Below are 19,247 nucleotides of genomic sequence, written 5' to 3'. Positions count from 1 at the left end.
ACGTTGGGGCTACATATCAAAGACTGGTTGACAAAGCCTTTGGAAGACAAATAGGCCGCAATCTTGAAGCCTATGTAGACGACATGGTTATCAAAAGTCGCAATGAAGAAGATATGTTAGTACACATAGAGGAAACTTTCAAAACCCTCCTCAAGATAAACATGAAGTTGAACCCCAAGAAGTGTTCATTTGGGGTAGAAGAAGGCCAATTCTTAGGGCACGTGATAACAAGAGAAGGGTTTAAAGCAGATCCAGAGAAGATAAAAGACATACACAACATGAAGGCACCAAGAACTCTCAAAGAAATCCAAAGCCTCAACGGCAAGCTAGCAGCCCTACACAAATTTCTATCCAAGTCAGCAGAACGATCGCTCCCATTTTTCAAGACTTTGAAAGGCTGCTTAGACATGCAGAATTTCAAATGGACCGGAGAAGCAGAAAAGGCATTCAGTGAACTTAAAGAATACTTAACACATTAACCGGTGATGGTAGCCCCCATTAAGGGAGAAGTTTTGCAAGTCTACCTGGCAGCCTCAGAAGAAACCATTAGTGCAGTCCTAACAGCGGAGAGAAAGGGAGGGCAAGTGCCTATATACTTTGTGAGTAGAGTGCTCCAAAGTCCAGAAACAAGATACCCAAAAATTGAAAAGTTGGCCCTAGCATTAATCCATGCTGCTAGGAGGCTCCGGCGCTACTTTCAGGCCCACCCAATCCAGGTCCTCACAGACAAGCCGATAAAGCAAGTGCTTACTAGGCCAGAATTATCCGGGCGATTGGCCAAATGGGCTATCGAACTAGGGGAGCATGAGATAGAATTTTGCCCAAGGAATGCCATCAAAGGACAGGTACTAGCAGATTTCCTAGCAGAGACACCAAGTAAAGAGCCTACTCAAAAAAGGAAGACCCCGACAAAAGAAGTGTATGAGGAGCCTATGGAGCCAGAAACATGGAAATTGTATACGGATGGAGCCTCCAGTGTCGATGCCTCCGGAGCTGGATTGATACTTACTAATCCAGAAGGCCAAGAATTCACATATGCCCTTCGGTTCAACTTCAAGGCAACTAATAATGTCTCAGAGTATGAAGCCCTATTGGCAGGACTCCGGATAGCCCAAAAAATGAAGATGAAGCACATACACGCTTTTGTGGACTCACAGATAGTGGCTTTTCAAGTAGATGGAACTTATGAGGCAAAAGAGCCGGTTATGAAAAAATATCTTGAGAAAGTAAGGCAGATTAGACAACAATTTCTCTCTTTTCGGATTCAGAATATCAGTAGGAGCAAGAACAAGATAGCAGACGCCCTAAGCAAATTGGCATCTACATCGTTTGCTCACCTTACCAAGAAAGTGTTGGTAGAAACCTTAGAGAGAAGTTCGATTGAAGAAAGTCCGACTGTAGCCCCAATAGAAGAAGACGACCCTACATGGATGACACCAATTATCGATTATCTCACCAATGGGACACTTCCCGCTGATAGAGACCAGGCAAGGAAAATCAGAGTCAAGGCTCCGCAATATGTACTCAAGGAAGAAGGCTTATACAAGAAATCATACTTGGGTCCTCTACTTCGATGCGTAGGACCAAGGCAAGCTAAGGAAGTTATTTGAGAAATACATTATGGAGCATGTGGTCTCCACTCTGGTCCAAGAACTGTTGTAGCCAAAATCACAAGAATGGGATACTATTGGCCCTCAATGCATAGAGACGTTGAAGAAGAGATAAGAATATGTGATTTGTGTCAAATACATTCCTCGGTAAAGAAGGCTCCCAAGAATGATCTAATACCTGTAACTGCAGCCTGGCCTTTCACCAAATGGGGAATCGATATTGTGGGACCATTCCCAACAGCCCCAGGTAGACTCAAGTTCCTAGTAGTAGCGATTGACTACTTCACCAAGTGGGTGGAAGCCAAACCGCTAGCTATAATTAGCGGGAAACACATGGAGAAATTTGTGTGGGAACATATTATAACAAGGTTTAGGATCTCAGAAACAATCGTGAGCGATAATGGGAAGCAGTTTTGTGAAGGAAAGTTTAAAAGTTTTTGTGAAAATCTTGAAATACACCAAAGTTTCACATCAGTGGCCCACCCATAGGCCAACGGACAAGTGGAGTCAGCAAACAAGTCGATAGTTAAGGGGATCAAGGCAAGACTGGGAAGAAGCCAAAATGGTTGGGTGGACGAATTACATCAAGTACTTTGGGCACACCGAACCACTTCCAAAACTAGCAACGGGGAAACTCCCTTTAGCCTGGTGTTTGGGACAGAAGCAATGATCCCAGCTGAAGCTAGTGTTCCAACGGCCAGACGATTCATAAGCAACACTGAAAATGAAGAACAACTAAGAACCAACTTGGACCTTTTGGAAGAAAGGCGAGAAGTCGCAGCCATTAAGGAAGCTGAATACAAAAAGCAGATGCAGAAGTACTACAACCAGCGAGTGCATAAAGAAACCTTCCTGCCAGGAGGCTACGTGTTAAGAAATAATCATGCAACTAAGGCAGAAGCCCAAGGCAAATTGGGACCGCAACGGGAAGGCCCCTACTTAGTCTCTGAAGCCTGCGGGAATGGATCTTACAAATTAACCACACCAACGGGAGAAGAACTCCCAAGGACATGGAATGGAGGCCAACTCAAAAAATGCTATGTTTGAATATGCACTACCAAATTGTTAAAATGATTCGTTTTGAACTTTTTCACATTACGGCCCACGGCCTAACATGTACAAGCGGCTCAGGCCCAGAAAAATCATGAAAATCAAAGGTTTCCATTTCATTCAACACTTGAGCAAATTTTTATTTTCCTGTTTCATGAATATTAAGGGTTTCCATACAGTCCATGCAACGCTCCGGCTACTTGGACTAGTAGTGCGAAAAACCATACATATATAAAAATTAGATTTTATAGAGTCCTTGCAACGCTCCGGCTACTAGGACTAGAAGTGCATAAGCCCTAAATTTAATCTATGGCATTGAAACATGCAATTCGTATAAAGGTAAGAAGTAATTAAAGAACTTACCCTACCACTAATCTTGGCAACGCTCTAGCTACCAAGATAGGAATCCAAAGCATAAGACCAGAGGTAACAACATCATTAAAACAAAGGCAAGCAACATAAAAATTGTTCAACACAAAGTTAGCATGAAGCGTACACAAAAGGAAATGGCTAAGGCCAACAAATGTCTAAGGCCAACAGAGGCAACATACAAACATAAAGGAAATGTCTAAAACCAACAGAGGCAACAAACTAAATAAAGAGAAAAGCCTAAGAAGTAGATGGAGCTGGAACTGAAAACGAAGTAGAGGTAGTTTCCGGAGCCGGAATCTTCAATAGGTCTTCTGCCGAGAGTCCCGAACTAGATGCTAGCTGAGTAAGGTAAGCATAAGTCTTCTGTCGAAACTTTTCCCCTGCGCTCTAAAGCTCAGATATAATGCCTGGATTGTACCCCTCATGCTTAGTAATGTCCAACTTAGAATTCCTAGCATGTAACTTTTCAAGGTTACGGTGAGCACCCAAACGTACAGCAAACTTTTGAACCTCAGCCATAGCCAAACTGAATTCAAGGCTAGAATGAAGTTTCCGGACAAACTCTGGAATAGCCTCCAACACAGCCCGCTTCTCACCAGCAAGCTCACCTACTTTCTCTTTTAATTCACGAACCTCATCAAGATAACACTTCTCTTTCTCACTAAACTCCAACATCAACTCCTCAATTTTCTTTCGATTGTTATCATGTTTTTCTTTCCAGTCTTCCGCCAACTTCACCAAATCCCGTATCTTGCCCCTTTCATGGTCTAACTCTGCATCCACCATACCGTTCCTTTGTTTTTCAATCTGAAGTTCGGTCTTAAGATCTTCAACCTGGTGTCCGAATGCAAATGTGCCATTTCTATCCTCATATCTGCGACACTGGCGCTTTAGCATCGTCACCTGTTTCCTTGCTTCACTTAGGCTCTTTTCCATAATCGTCCACCTGCGAAAATTATCATCCTGCAAAAAAAAAAAAAAAAAAAAAAAAAAAAAAAAAAAAAGAAGAGAAACCCAAAATAATGAAGGGTTAGCTTGTATATCCAAGTATGTATAAATAATAATAATAAAAAAATAAAATAAAATCTACCTGCCAAGACATATATTGAATAGCTATCTCACGACCGTGATCGTGGAAGGAATCGGTAGTGCGACCAGCCATCTCCTTACAGCGAGAAGGCATCACCACGCCTGAAACATAAGCCGCCCTCTCACTCCTCTCGAGCAGACCACTCTTATAAGGAACCCCAGGAAGCGTCAAAGTAAAAGGACCATCTACATCTGGGATTTCTGGAGGCTCCCAATCTTTAACAGAAGGAATGGCAGGAAGCAAATCAACTTTGAAATCAGGAGCATAGTATCCTCCCGTGGCACTCTCCCCTTCTTCTTCCTCTTCTCCCTCGTCTTCTTCTTCCTCTTTCTCCCTTCCTCCATCTGAAAGCTCGCCAGGGAGCGTCCTCTCTGCTTTAGAACCAAATACCTTGACCAGGGAAGCCCTACTTTTCCCCATACCGTAACCAGAAGTACTTTGGCCATCACTACGAAGCCTATAAGTTCCACCAGACGGCTCAGACAACCTTATTCCCTCAAAAACTTTAGGTTTCTTAACTTTGGGACGATCAGATACTGTCTCCCTATCTATTTTACCCTTTCGTTTCGGACCCGAGTGGCTTACCACTTGAATCTTCTTTTTCTGCTTATTTGATATGTGTCCAAAATCACTAGCACAGGCAGGCAACCCCAAAGTTTGAGACCTGCTCACACCCTCCATCCCTTCTGCCTGAGGATCTATAGCTTGAAGCTCTCCATCATCATCCAAAAGTACTTCAAGCTCTTTAGAATAATCCAAGTCCTTAACAGTAGGCACTCGCTCGCCCTTAGGGACGTCAGGAGTATAAGAGGAATTTTCATAACCTTCTAACAGAAAAGTGGTAAAGTCCATCACTGCAATCAAAAGATATCTTTTAATTAGAAATAGAGTCAAGATATAATGTCACAAATATGCACATATTTACAAGTTATTGCTACGAATTATACACAATTAGTCATAGTAAAGCAAACTAAAATATACACAATTAGTCATAGTAAAGCAAACTAAAATATCCATACCCTTCCCATCCGCGCCCCAGATCAGTGGCTCCGCGGGATGATGGGCCCATGTCTTACTTAATCTAGCAAGATAAAGAATCTCCTCTGGCAATGTCCTCCAAACAACCTTAGATGCCAACAGGGACTTATACAGTTCCACGTCAAAACCATCATACGGAACAGGGTCAGACATTTTCCCTTTAGTGTCAAGAACATCCTTGAACTCGAGAGCCTGATAATATCTAGGAAGCACAATTGATGAATCTACATAAAAAAACCTACTTTTCCAGCCCTTTAAAGAATCTTTGTAATCTGTAATACACTCACCCAAGCCAGGCTCAGACCTCCTCTCCATAGAAAACCAATCCCCGGAACAACATAACTTATAGAATCTACGAAACAATTCGATTGTAGGCTCCCCATCACGAGCCCTACAACAAGCCTCAAACATGGCGATCTTGGCGGCTCCCATTGTGGTAATTTGCGAAACATGACATCCAAAATAATGGAGAACACTTAGAAAGAAAAGGTGTAAAAGGTAACCAGACGTTAACAACCTCAAACATGGCAAAGTACAAACCTATTTTTCCCTGTGGAGCCTCTTTAATGGTATCCGTAGGCCTAGGAACCATGTAACCCTTACGAGGAGGAAACCTATTTTTTTTAAGAAACCAAAGCATGTCTTCCTTGTCTATACTACATGTATGTAAGGCTAAATCTTTCTTACAACCACCCATAATTAAAAACAAAAGATGAGACAAACCTGTTAAATAATAGGCTACGGATCGAGCACCCCACGGATTCAAGTGGCCTACGGATCGAAACTCTTGAGGTAGGCTATATCCTACGGTCACTTGAGGCGATAATAGGCTACGACCGAAGAAAAAAAATATATATATATAAAAAAAAATTTTAGTAATGAAAAAGAAGAGAGCCCTACGGCTCTTCACCCATGAGAGAAACAATTGTTTGGATTTGAAAAGAGATGTGTGAAATTAATCTTACCCCTATTTATAAGAAAGACAGACAAATAGGGTCATGTGACAAGACATATGAAGCAGCAGGTTGATTCCCCATGCGTGGACACACTTATACCACGCGCACACAATTTTTCTAATATTCTCTGGCGAATCTTTTGTTTGCGTTCGTAGTTTTCTGTATCCCTGTTTTAGGGGGGAATAAGTGTATAAATACACATCAGCTCACACCCTATGGTTTATGGAAACTACAAGCCAATAAGGTTGAGACACATCTTCTTTAGGTTCAGGCCCACAATGTTTAAAAAAAACATTAGCCTACTTCCTTTTTTAAGAAAATAAAATATCTAGATTTTCCATGGACTATCCAAAAGTTAGTAATATTCAAATACGCAAAATTAATAGCCTATGGACCCACTGTGTCACCACCCCCTACGGTCTTGAAGTCAAAGAAAACCAAATACATACACACAAAATCCCTAGCACATGAGAATTATTTATATCAATTATATTAAAACAATAATTTAATATCCTATCACCACAACCCATTTAAGGAGCCACGACCATAACAATATTAAGGCTACGTCCAAAATAAAATTTGGATAAGGCTACGGCCAAAATCTATCTAATGGGTCACGACTAATTTAAATACAGCCTACGGCCATATTAACACCCTTCGGCCATGACCAATCTTATGAGATTCAAATTTTTTAGATTTGTAAATGAATTCTTAGCCCAACACTTTACAAGCTCACAAGTGCTAGGCTGGGGGGCTTGATAACGTATACCCACGGCTATACTTTTAGCAAAGATTTAGTTGACGTAATCCTTAGGCTACCGCCTACTTAGGCTACCGGCTAAGTAGGCTACGGCTTACTTAGGCTATCACCCTATAGGCTATGGAGTCTTAGGCTATCGGCTAAGTAGGCTACGACTTACTTAGGCTACCACCCTTTAGGCTATGGAGTCTAATCCATAGACTACGACAATATCATGACGTCTATACACATCCATAGACTACGACAATATCATGACGTCTATATATCTGGCACACCCTCAGTACTGCATTACACTAGACGACGCACCACTCAACGGCTTCCTGCATCCATGGCGTCATGGATTTGGGACCGGGTCTAGATCCTTCCTTAGGCCCTATAAATACCTTGCCATGAATCTCGTTCAAGGCAGAATGAAACACACACAAACACTCTCATATAAGCTTGGTGGCGTGCGATTATCTCACTAATCTCACACCAGTTGGGAACCGTCAACAAGCCTTACGCAACCTTTCAACCCTTCCTAAGCTAGATTAACTCTTTAGAACTTAAGCCTATATACTTGCTTAAACATCATAAGATTTAGAATAATCTGTTAATCAAACGGACCCAAGACTAGTAATAAAATATATTCCTATGTTGATATTTGTGTTATGTAATAGTTTGTCCTTCAAAAAGATAAAAAATACAAAAAATAAAAAATCATCTAGCTAGTCTATTAGTTTAGTTTTATACATACTAAACAATCATAAATATGAGTTTCTATGTTCCAATTACTACGGTATTATTATATGTTAGACTTTCTTTATCTTCATTGTTGATTTTAAATTTAAATAGAGAGGTGGCGTAACCTATGCAAGTTGATAATGGATTTTGACTTATAAGTTTAATTATCAATCGGATACCAATTAATTATTTTGACCATCATGATATATAATAGTTGAATAGTTCACCTTATACAGATATGAAATATATCATAATGTTGGATTTACCAAAATAATTATTTTTTCATCAACACGTTAAATAGGTTTAGTTGATTTTGTAGATAGATATATCATATATATACTATGTTGGATATATGTTAACTAGTCGATAACTCGATATGCCATTTTTCAAACAAGCTCACTGAAGCGTGATATTTAAAAGATTTATTAACCAAGACGTACATTTCTTATCTCATAATTTAAGAAGCATGCGTGACATCCGATTTCATCAATTTTAGGATCTCAAGTAATATAATCACGAGGGAGAAAATATGTGTTATATTCTTTTTTCTCTTGATTGTCTCACAAGATTTTCTTGATAAATTTTTTAACGACACAACCTCACCAAACGTATATGATTTTCTAAGATTTAAAGAAGAAAAGTTAAAGTCACATCTATTCTTTCTATAATGTTCTTGTTATGAATATATGTTTCTTTCTGCATCATGCCATCTTTTTCTTATATTAAATAATGAGGGCGAACATTACTCATGGCCTATGATTGCATTGACGAACTGCCACGAATTTGATGATGTTTAATATATTTAAGTTTTATTTTTTTTTATTGTTGTAGTATTAGTTGTAAGAGATTTTCGATAAAATCATTTGTAAGAAAAAGTAAATGCATAAATTATTTTTGTATCGGTAAAGAAAAATGGACAAATGGTATGGAAATGTATTGTACTACTCTTAGGGGGTTTAAAATGTTAGATATCTTTACTCCTACCATGACAGTACGAAAAGACTGCTCCATGAATTCAATCCAAAATAAAAAAAACCTAAAGCTTTGCAAGAAATATGATTGATACTCTTGACTTATGTCGCAAGAAGAAATGGTGTTAACCGTTTATCCGACTTCGTTGATTTTATATGTCAACATCAAATTATTAATCATGTTTATAATCTTACCAAATCAATCACATTATTTTACTTTACTTTTACAAAAATACAACCAAATTTGATTGTATAAACTCTCTTTTATTACGTAGTACTAAATTTAGAATTTTCTTCAAATTAACGTTTCAATCAAAATTAACTTTTTTTTCTTTTTTTAATTATTCACTTATTAGTTGTCATAAACCCCTTTTGCATATCAAGCGGTTCTTTTTCCGCAATTTCCTTTTCTCTTTCACTCTGTTTTTTTACTCACTTTTCAAATCCTCCCAAAATTTCCACCGAACACAAAAAAATATTCTTATTGCATAATATAAATTTCTTGTAATAATTGATTAAAAAATCACACAATGCAATCAACTTCATATGCTTTTCTTCTTCTTTTTGCCCTGTTCTTCATTCTCTCTAATGGAGAACCCTATTTTTCCTCCCACAAAACATCTATTTCAGGTACTTTCTTTGTGATCCAACCAAAAAAGGTTCAAACTTTTTATATGGGTTTTAGTAAATTCATAAAGTTTTGTCTTATTTTGTGTTATATTTTTCTGGGTTTCTGTTAAAATTTGTTGTAGGGTCTTAAATCTCGAGTTTTTATGCAGGGGGAAATCAAGGGGGGTAAATATGGAATTAATGGAAAGTTGGGGCGAAAAAAATTGATATTAAATTTGTTGAGTTTCTGTTAATTTTTTTCTGGGTTTTGGATGAAATTTGTTGTAGGGTTTTACATATTGAGTTTTGTTGTTGTATTTTTGCAGCGGAAAGTGAAGGGGTTAAGTATGAATTAATGGAAAGTTTAGGGGCGAAAAGGTTACTTGTTGAAGAAGATGTTTTGAATTCATCACTGGTGTTGGCTCAGAAAAGAACAACAAGGAGAGATCCCCTTGATGGATTTAAGAAGTATAGAGGAGGATGGAACATTAGTGAGCGCCACTATTGGGCTGTAAGTTTTCTTAAAATTTTATTTTATTTTTTTATAATTTATGTTTTAGTTTTCTTTATATTTAGTAGTGGCCAGGGAAATGGTTCGGAAACAGTCACATATACCGGTTAGGTCCATAATTCGTCTCATAACCCGATTACCCGTATTCTTTTATGTAGTTTTAGAAGTCCGGGGTGGCCAGGAAACAGTTTGGAAATGGGTGTAATATGATTTATTTTTTGGAATTTTGCTTCACGAATTTATTTGGATTAAAGAAGTGAAAAGAAACCCACATAAATTATCTGGAAAAAGAGGTTTAATGATAAAATGAAAAAGACATTAAGTTATGAATTAAGTATTGGAAAAGGAAAAGAAAAAACTCAGAAATCATGTGGATTTTTTAAGAAAAAACATTAATTTATTTACAAACCACATAAAGATAACAGTGAAAAAGTTGATTAAAAAGCATACATTGATCATTATGTTGCAGTAAAAAGTAAGACCTAAATAGGAAAATCTAGATTTTATTTGAATCATGATAATTATTTTCTAATTTCTATATGTTAGGAGATCTTAAATCTCAATGAATGTTGTGATAGTGACTTGTGACTTAACATCCTATCTGGAGGCCAGAATTTGAAATTTGAAAATTTGCCCCCTTTAGCTTTTCTTTTTGGGAGAAATTTATTTTGTGGCAAAAAGTTTCTTACTCAATGAGAATTGATAAAGGCACCACAACTTTTGATATATCTATCACTACTGTGCATTATATACTTGTACTATGTATTATAATAGTTGTATGTTGTGGTATCATAAAAAAATGTAATATATGTATGTGCTCCCTTACTAAATATATGAATAAATGGAGGAAACATTTTACTAATATAGAGGAAAAGAAGTATTTTCAAGACAATATAACATTACGCTTTTTATTATATGGACCAGCATACAAGAAACCCAAATGAGCCTACAGGTGGGTGAGGAAAAACTTTTGACTGTGGCCCTATATGGCACCCATGGGGTCAAAAACTAGTTGGAAACAAGTACACTAGCTTTGAATAATTGGTCTTAAATATAGATTTTATTTATGTCTCATTGCGAAAAACACTGCTCCCTCCAAAGGTTTAATTCCAATTTCCAAGTAAAACATTACATTTTACGTTTGGTAGGGAAAAAAACAGATCATCTTTTTTTCATGGCAGTATTTTGCAATTTTAAAACTTATCGTTTACTAGTAATATCTAAAATCCAGTACATTAAATTTGAGAGTTTTATTTCTGGAAGAGTGGAATGTGAGGACTAAATATATCTGTTCAAAGAATGTCACATTATTAAAATTAACTCACATACAGTATTCAGTATTCTTATTCTTATTATTTCCAAGTTTATTTCTATTTAAAATGCGTGTGAATTGGAGAATCTTTTATGTTTTAGAAGTCAACGTTTGAATTAAAAAAGGGTGTTTGATAGTTTTGAAAGTTTCATACTATATTATATAAGTTTTGAGAAAGTATTATCAATACCACATACTAATGAACATTAATTTATATATCAACACGCAAACAGATCATGTCGATTGTATATTTTTAATATAAAGTTTACAGGACAGCTATTGCATTATTGAATTTCTCTTTTAGCTAGCATTTCATAAAGGGACTTTGAGTAAAAGACAAGATATGAAACTTTGGTCCATATCTTTGCTATTAGACTGATGATTTTTTAATCCAACATGTGGGCATAATTACGTTATTGAAGAATCTTTGTTTCTCAATATAATGTTAATTTATGATACATTTATTATGTATATCATTTAATTATTGATTTATTCGTTCTATAGCACATGGATATGTTCTAATTGCCACCATTGACATCCAATGACAATTATTCTGTTTTTTGGGCTCATAATCCTTGTTTTGAGCATAATTGTTAAAATGAATATTATGAAATATTTAGTGTAATTTATGATCTTATACTCTGTGTGTGTATAGAACTAAGACGTATATATATTTTAAAAACTAAAGATTCTTCATTCTTTCGCTCTTCCATTCGCAAAGAGAGAGTTAAGTTTTGTCTTTTCTAAGTCAGGCAGATTAGTGTTGAGTGTTGACTTCAGCATTGTTACATATTATTTTTTGCTCTAGAGAAATAATTTATTATATATCAATGTCTGTAACAATAGTATCATATAAAAATCAAAAGCGTTTTGATTTAAAATGCTATAATTATCGATCTAAGTTCTTAACTTAGAAAACACTAGGTTTGAAATTTGAAGTTGCAATGTTGGACATGGACATACAATTGTGCTGATTAATCTATTGAGCATTAATGACTGTACAAATTTTTGGCACATATTGAAAAGAGAATTATTTTTGTGGGATAGGTGGAGCATTATATTTTCATGGTTGGATGTGGTAGAAATGTTTGGGTTGGGTTGGGTAATGTGTCAAGAGATTGGGTTGAAAGGGTTTACCTGAAACACATTTTATCCTGGTTTTTGCAATCAAGTAGTGCTTTAGTTCTGATTACAGAAACTGTATCTTACATTATTAATCTTAGTCGACTTTCAAGTTTCAACCCTTTTGATCAGTATGTTCCATTCGAAGGGTTTACATACAACTACATTGATCTTAGTAAAAGGTAAATCAGACCTTTTATAAGTAGATGGATTGAATTTACCACCTCTTTAAATATAAAATCTCTTATACATATTTATGCTACTTTGCTCTTGAAGTTGTAATCATGACAAAAATACTCAATGCAGTCTGTGGCATTTACTGCTGTACCATTCTTTGCTATGGCTGCTGCCTGGTTCGTGTTCTTTGGGTTGTGCTTGTCGATGATTTGTCTCTGCTATTGCTGTTGTGCACGAGAACCGTATGGCTATTCCAGAATGGCCTATGCGCTCTCTCTTATCCTCCTCGTCCTCTTCACCATCGTTGCAATGTATGCCTCTTCCTCCCTTTCTATCTATTTATATGTGTATGTGTGTCAATCACCAAGTAAAAAGGTATCAATTTGTGAACTGGCATAAATTTTATTTTCTGTTTGAATAGTTTTATGTTTTCAATTTCTCCAGTTCTATTTAATTGCACAAGATGCGTTTTTCCAAAAAGAAACTAAAAGCAATAAAATATTTTTAGACAAGTTTTTGATTCTATTTCCATTTATATCAAAATCATAATTTGCGTCAAAAACTCGTTTTGTGCATCAGTGACAACATTTTTGATTCTTTTTGACGATGCCTGATCCACCCGGACCACCCCTATTGGTCCTATACGTATATAGGCATACGAGCATGCAGGTCACTGGATGTTTATATTAATACACACAGGCACACACACACACACATTTAGGGTCCCAATACCGTCTTCAACGGTGTATGGATGGAGGATGAGATATAGACAACCTTACTCCCACATGAGGTACAGAGGTTTCTTCCTAGTTCCGCCCCATGTTAAAAAGTACCTCCGGCCTTGCAAGGAGTAAGGATCGACCCTTGATCTTTGTCTCCAGAGGCAAGGATGTTAACCATTTGATCCGAGATTTGCTTGTTCATAAATTCATATTTGTGTATGTATATGTATATATATTAGTTCTATATATACCCAATCTGTCAATGAGGACCCAAGTCAGACCGGCTTATCATCTGGTTTGACTTATGATCAACTACATTAGTTAATGAATTGTGGCTGACCAATGATTTAATCAGGCTAAACAGATTGACTGTTACCTTTTTATTTGACTTCTTATTTCATAAGATGAAAAAATACTAGTGATTTCATAATTCATGCATCAGATATATATAAAATAAACAAATTACTGAAATTGTGAATTACTCAACCGTAAGCGTTATTTGTTACACTCGTGTGAGTTTGAGTATAACCCTATCCAAATAAAAGAATTATCATGTGTCACGTGGTCTCTAGTAAACATAGATAACAAGTTACACTTTTAGATTTTTATTTCTCATTTTATATAATTCGTCAAATCTTATCTCGACTTATTATCAAATAATCAGCTTTTCAACCCTGTTTGGTTTTTGTTCCAAACAGATGAGAATTTTTGAAAGTCAAAAAAGAAATACTGAATTGTCTAAGATCCTTAACAAGTTTAGGATATGTAAAATGTGATAGTCCATACTTCACACCTCTTGCAAAAAGTTTCCCTGTCTTTTTCTCAGTGTTGTTAAAGGCGAGCGCCTCTTGCGCCTAGGCGCAAAAGGCGGGCGAGGCGCACCTCCAGCGCCTGAAACTCTAGGCCCAAGTCGACTATGAAAAAGGGGGTCAACGACGGTATACTGTGGTGGTCAACGATGGCCAAAATGGTCAAATGGGTGAACATTCGACCAAATCATTCAAGATCTGGCCAAATCGGGCTAGATCTAATGTTTTCCGTCCAAAATGAGTGACCATAGTCTTTTAAGAAGATAAAAGAAGATAGTGAAAATATAAAATGGGGGGAAGGAAAAGTTATGTTTTTTTTTATATATGTTTATAATTGTCTAATAATTTGAAGTTTTTGGTTGAAAAGTATATATTTTTTGAATGATATTTGATTTTATAACTGACATCTGATTTTTTTTACTATTACTTTTCACTATAATAAATATTATTTATTTACTTAGTGCGCTTTTGTTTTTCCGGGCGTGCACTTTTTTTGCATCTCTCGCCTTCGCCCTATTTGGGGTCTTTGCGCTTTGAGGTCGCCTTCGCTTTTGACAACTATGCTTTTTCTTTAAGAATGACCAAAAAGTCAAGAATGTTGATGGTTCAAAAGTCCTTTTTGAACGTTGTTATTGCTGATCTTGTATCTCTTGACTCCTATTCACAATTTAAAGATAACATTAATAATAACGGCTCTCCTTGGATTTTTTCAGTGTTGGATGTGTTGTTTTATACACGGGGCAAGGGAAATTCCATCACAGTACAACAAAAACATTAGAATATGTTGTAGATCAGGCAAATACAACTGCAGAAAAGCTAAGGAGTTTGTCTGACGATCTTGCTGCTGCAAAGAAAATAGGGGTAGCCCAGGTGTTTTTGCCAGTTCAAGTCCAATCAGATATTGATGAGATACAAGTGAAGCTGAACACATCATCTTATGCTCTTTCTGATCGAACTGAAGATAATAAAGAAGACATACACCGTGTCTTAAATGCCGTGTGAGTTACTGGCTCGAAAGTATGAAAACAATATAATGTAAGTAACAAATGTTTCACAGAATAGTAAAGTTTATGTTTTTTATACAGGAGGTTGGCTCTGATTATTCTCTCAGCTGTGATGCTCTTCTTGACATTCTTGGGGTTCTGTACGCTTTCTTCATTCCTTTGCTATACATTGCATGAATCTTTTTAATTTTTTATTTTTTTATTTTTTTTGTTCATTTTTCTCATATCAAGTCTTCAATTCTTATGTTTTCTTGCAGTGTTTTCACTCTTTGGCATGCAATCAATGGTTTACACGTGAGTATGATATTTGATGTTTTACAATGATGTTATTTATGTCATATTTCGTTTCTTTTCTGAAATAAGTTCCCCTTTTTGAACCGTTGCAGCTTGGTGATTTTTGGATGGATTCTTGTGACCGGAACATTTATATTGGCTGGCGTGTTCCTTGTGCTGCACAAGTAAGTTTTCATTTTTTTTTATAATGAACTACTGATTAGCTAGCAAGATGGGCCCTTTGTGCTTTAGTTTTGGATAGAGTTATAAGGGTCTTTTTGGTGGACCATAAGTCACTGTAATTGAGCAATTTTGGGTATAAAATGCTTAGTGTGATCATTTTTAGTGCAGTTACGTTTTTACATTTTGTCCAGAACTACTCAGTTTTTCAAATGTCAATCAGAATATTTTGGTTTAGAAATAGGTAAAATGCTTACTATTATTTAATAGAAAATTAGAGGGTTTTTGAATATTCAGTCCCATACCTAAAACTATTGTGATTATTATCACCCATTCAGTTGCAAAACACATCGAAACACCCCCTACGAAGGTCTACTATTCGGTTAAACCTGATTCACAAAATTAGCGTATGGTTGATATCTACCACTAACAATATTCTTGCTGTGATTTCTTAGTGTGACTGCAGACACTTGTGTGTCGATGAACCAGTGGGTTGCTAACCCAACTGCACATACGGCGTTAGACGACATTCTCCCTTGTGTAGACAACGCTACAGCTCAAGAAACTTCAATGAGGAGCAAAGAAGTCACCTCTCAACTTGTTAATGTGATCAACCAAGTCATCACTAATGTCACTAATATTAACTTCGCCCCAAATTTCACGCCTTTGTTTTTCAATCAGTCTGGGCCATTGATGCCGCTTCTCTGCAATCCATTCAGACCAGACTTCAGTGATCGAGCATGTGACCCAAAAGAAGTGTCCTTGAACAATGCCACACAGGTATGATAATCTTTGTGAGATTTCTCTATATTTGTAACTCGTGTAAAGATGGAACAGTAGGCAGTTCAAACACTAGCCAAAATGTGTCAGCTGACTCTTTTTCTCATTATCCCAAGTTAGGAGCCAAGTGAACCTCACTCCTGCCATTTATATGGATTGAAATTGCCACCTCTACTTTCGGGTTTCCATGTTATAATTTACTAATTTCGTTCAAATTAAAGCAATCTGTGTCCTGACTTTTTTAGTCATAGCTCACAATAATTAGACATGTGATTTCAGAAGTTCAGGCCCATCTATTGCAATTAATATCAGTTGTGATGAAGCTTAGCATGGTTACATGCTGTCTATTTTATATCTGAAATATTAAGTACGACCTTTAAATTGGAAAACATGATCTCAAAAGGCTTTCATCTTCCGGCTTCAGTTGTTATGTCACTAGCTACTATCTTTGTCATAGTTGCAGTTTTTTTTTCCTAGATTTCCTCTATACTCTTAAGAATGCATCATCATATATTGCACTCACAGTAACGTGCATCGACTTTGTAGGCCAAAGCTAGTGTTCCTCTATTTATAGGTTATAGATCTCACCTGTATGTTCTTTGGTCCTAGAATTTATTATAGACTGCAATGTGTTTCCCTTTCTTGCCTCTAAAATGATAAGTTCTCTGGAAATTTGGAAGTTGAAAGTTAATAATTTGATCCTGAAATGTATTCTTTTAATCATTTCTCTTATGATTATGCTTGATAACACGATCTGGACTGCTGTAGAATATATTCTCTCATTTCGGAACCAAAAGCTGCATTTTGACTACTGAGATCAAAACTAATGTCCCTTTATTGTTAATGCTTAGTAGTTGATACAAGTTCAAATATTTATGCCATATTACTTATAATGATGTTGACTATGGCTATCAACTGTTTCCCAAGAAAGTTAAGCTTCCCTTAGTTGCACATCGACTCCCATCACGGTTTATCTAAAGAATTTATATTATCATTCTTTCTTCAGCATCAAAGTATAAATTGTTAGGGTACAACTGTTTCTTAAGAAAGTAAATTTGATCTTTAATCATAAAATATAGAGGGGAGGTTCCAACCCATTTGGTAAAACTCTCTAATAGGTCAATTCAAGAAAATTGATAGAATATGAATAAAGAAAGGGTCTAATGGGTTTTAAAGTTGCTCCAAGTGTATTCACAAGGCATAACTCTTACAAATCATTCTAATAAGAAAGTAAAAAAATGTGTCTTTTAGTTTGAACAATAGCAAGAGTCGGCTACTTCAGCTGGAACCCATTACCCGTCCTGATGCCACCTTTATGCTATCTTTTAGTTACACATTTTTGATTGGTTGCAGGTCTACAGTCAGTTTGTGTGTCAAGTTTCACCTAGCGGGATCTGCACCACTACCGGCCGCCTAACTCCTGATTTCTATAGTCAAATGTCAGCCGGAATAAAACTAAGCTATGGGCTGTACCTATATGGGCCTTTTCTGGTAGAACTCCAAGATTGCACATTTGTCAGAAAGACTTTTAGTGACATCTCACGGGTCTACTGTCCTGGTCTTCGGCGATATAGCAACTGGATTTACATCGGGCTGTTGATGGTTTCAATGGCAGTGTTGTTGTCTCTTGTTTTTTGGGTTATTTATGGAAGAGAGAGAAGGCATCGTGTCTACACCAAAATACTCATTGCAAGAACAGATGATCATAAGGGTACGTGAAGATTGCTGCATGCGGAGGAGAGTGTGAATAGTTTTGATGGCTTTGGAGAGAATGTGATTGTGTTACTCGACATTCGTTCTCCATTGTTGTATTTACTCTGAGAATAGTTGGTAGTGTATACGTTCAGCGTTATGCTTTGCTATGATCTTTGGATCTATCTCAGTTTGTGATTGTTTATTATTAATAGATGAGCCTAGATGATGTTTGGTATACGTAGATTCTTTGATCTTTTTATTTTTCCGTTCGTTAACGATGTGTTTTAAGAAAGTGATGGTACGGAAATAGTAGGGTTTTGAGCTAGACAAAAAAGCGTCTTACAAGCTGATTTTGGTTGCGGTGATCAAAGTAACTTGAAATATATAACCAAGCAGAAACTTGATTTTTGATTCATTTCACGAGCTCATTCGATTTGGTTGGGTTTAAGCCTCAAGTTATTAAGTATAAGGTCGACTTTTTTGTGGTTCTAGTTACATGTGGTCCTGTGGGTAACTTAGAAAGAGTTTGTGGTGACTTGATCAAGCATAACTTGTTAGACTACACGGAGTAGCCCGTCCCCTGCCTTTTTTTTTCGTGCGGAACGCCATGGAACGCCGGATCTCGGCCCCGGGGGGCGTTCCACTTCATTTGAAACCGAGCCCCTTCGTAATTCGAACGCGTCTCTTTTGCTTGGCATGTAGTAGTCAAACGCTTTGGAACTCGGAAAATGAATGAATGTTTGAATTTTTTATTTTTTTTTTAATCCATGTAGTCTTAACTTTATATATATATATATACATTATACATATCTTATATCTATCCATCTTCTTCTTCCATTTTCTACCTCAAATTTTTTCTTTAAAAATACAAATCATCATCTACACACAAAACCGAAAATGTTTCCAAATCAGTGGAACCTTTTTCCCAACCAAACCGCGGGTAACACTCAAAGAACACCCTTCCAACCCGACTTACTTGATGATCCTAATCTTCACCAAAACCCGGAGTTTATTCAATCACTCGGTACAATGAACATTGGATCACCGATGACTCCGCCGGGAAATAGGACACCGTGGATTCGACAAGATAACTTTGGTTATAATCTTTCTCCGTCGGGTTTCGCTCAAACACCCGGCGGCATGTTTGGTAAAATTTATATATGTTTTCGGTTTATATATATATATTTATTTATTTTCGGTTTATATATTTATATATATATATATATATTATTTTCGGTATATATATTTCTTTATTTATATATTTCGGATATATATATATATATAGATATGGTTCAATGTTTATTTCTTTGTTTTTAAGATTCGCAACGGATGATCAATACACCACCCGCGGGTTCCTCTTTCGAAGATTTGGAGGCGGTTCAAGAGACACAACCCCCGAAGTTAGTGTTTCGTCTCCTCAAAAAGAAAGACGAAGACATCGAAAGAGAGACACCGACAAGCCGAAGAAAATACTGTCCCAACT

The 19,247-nt window shown here is 36.6% G+C and overlaps 3 protein-coding genes across 3 annotated transcripts; 2 read left to right on the top strand and 1 right to left on the bottom strand.

Moving 5' to 3' along the window:
* Positions 1-485: 485 nt before the first annotated feature.
* On the top strand, positions 486-1,610 carry LOC122610449. Its single transcript, XM_043783440.1, has one exon. It carries the CDS (start codon positions 486-488, stop codon positions 1,608-1,610), a length of 1,125 nt encoding a protein of 374 aa, XP_043639375.1.
* A 1,488-nt stretch (positions 1,611-3,098) lies between these two features.
* On the bottom strand, positions 3,099-5,592 carry LOC122610448. The gene is made up of 3 exons (XM_043783439.1): positions 5,142-5,592; positions 4,123-4,976; positions 3,099-3,995 (listed from the first exon to the last, which is right to left on the bottom strand). Exons 1-3 carry the CDS (start codon positions 5,590-5,592, stop codon positions 3,420-3,422), a joined length of 1,881 nt encoding a protein of 626 aa, XP_043639374.1. The 3' UTR covers positions 3,099-3,419.
* Positions 5,593-8,990: 3,398 nt separating this feature from the next.
* Positions 8,991-18,001, top strand: LOC122578328. Its single transcript, XM_043750266.1, has 9 exons — positions 8,991-9,200; positions 9,506-9,690; positions 12,431-12,612; positions 14,546-14,830; positions 14,918-14,976; positions 15,094-15,130; positions 15,223-15,294; positions 15,745-16,069; positions 17,423-18,001. The coding sequence occupies exons 1-9, from the start codon at positions 9,101-9,103 to the stop codon at positions 17,786-17,788; spliced, it is 1,611 nt and encodes a 536-aa protein (XP_043606201.1). The 5' UTR covers positions 8,991-9,100; the 3' UTR covers positions 17,789-18,001.
* Positions 18,002-19,247: the final 1,246 nt, after the last annotated feature.

This window comes from Erigeron canadensis, chromosome 8 (assembly GCF_010389155.1).
Source record: "Erigeron canadensis isolate Cc75 chromosome 8, C_canadensis_v1, whole genome shotgun sequence".
Taxonomy (NCBI): Eukaryota; Viridiplantae; Streptophyta; class Magnoliopsida; order Asterales; family Asteraceae; genus Erigeron; species Erigeron canadensis.
Note: the sequence above shows the minus strand (reverse complement) of the source record. Positions and strands in the feature narration are given on the sequence as shown.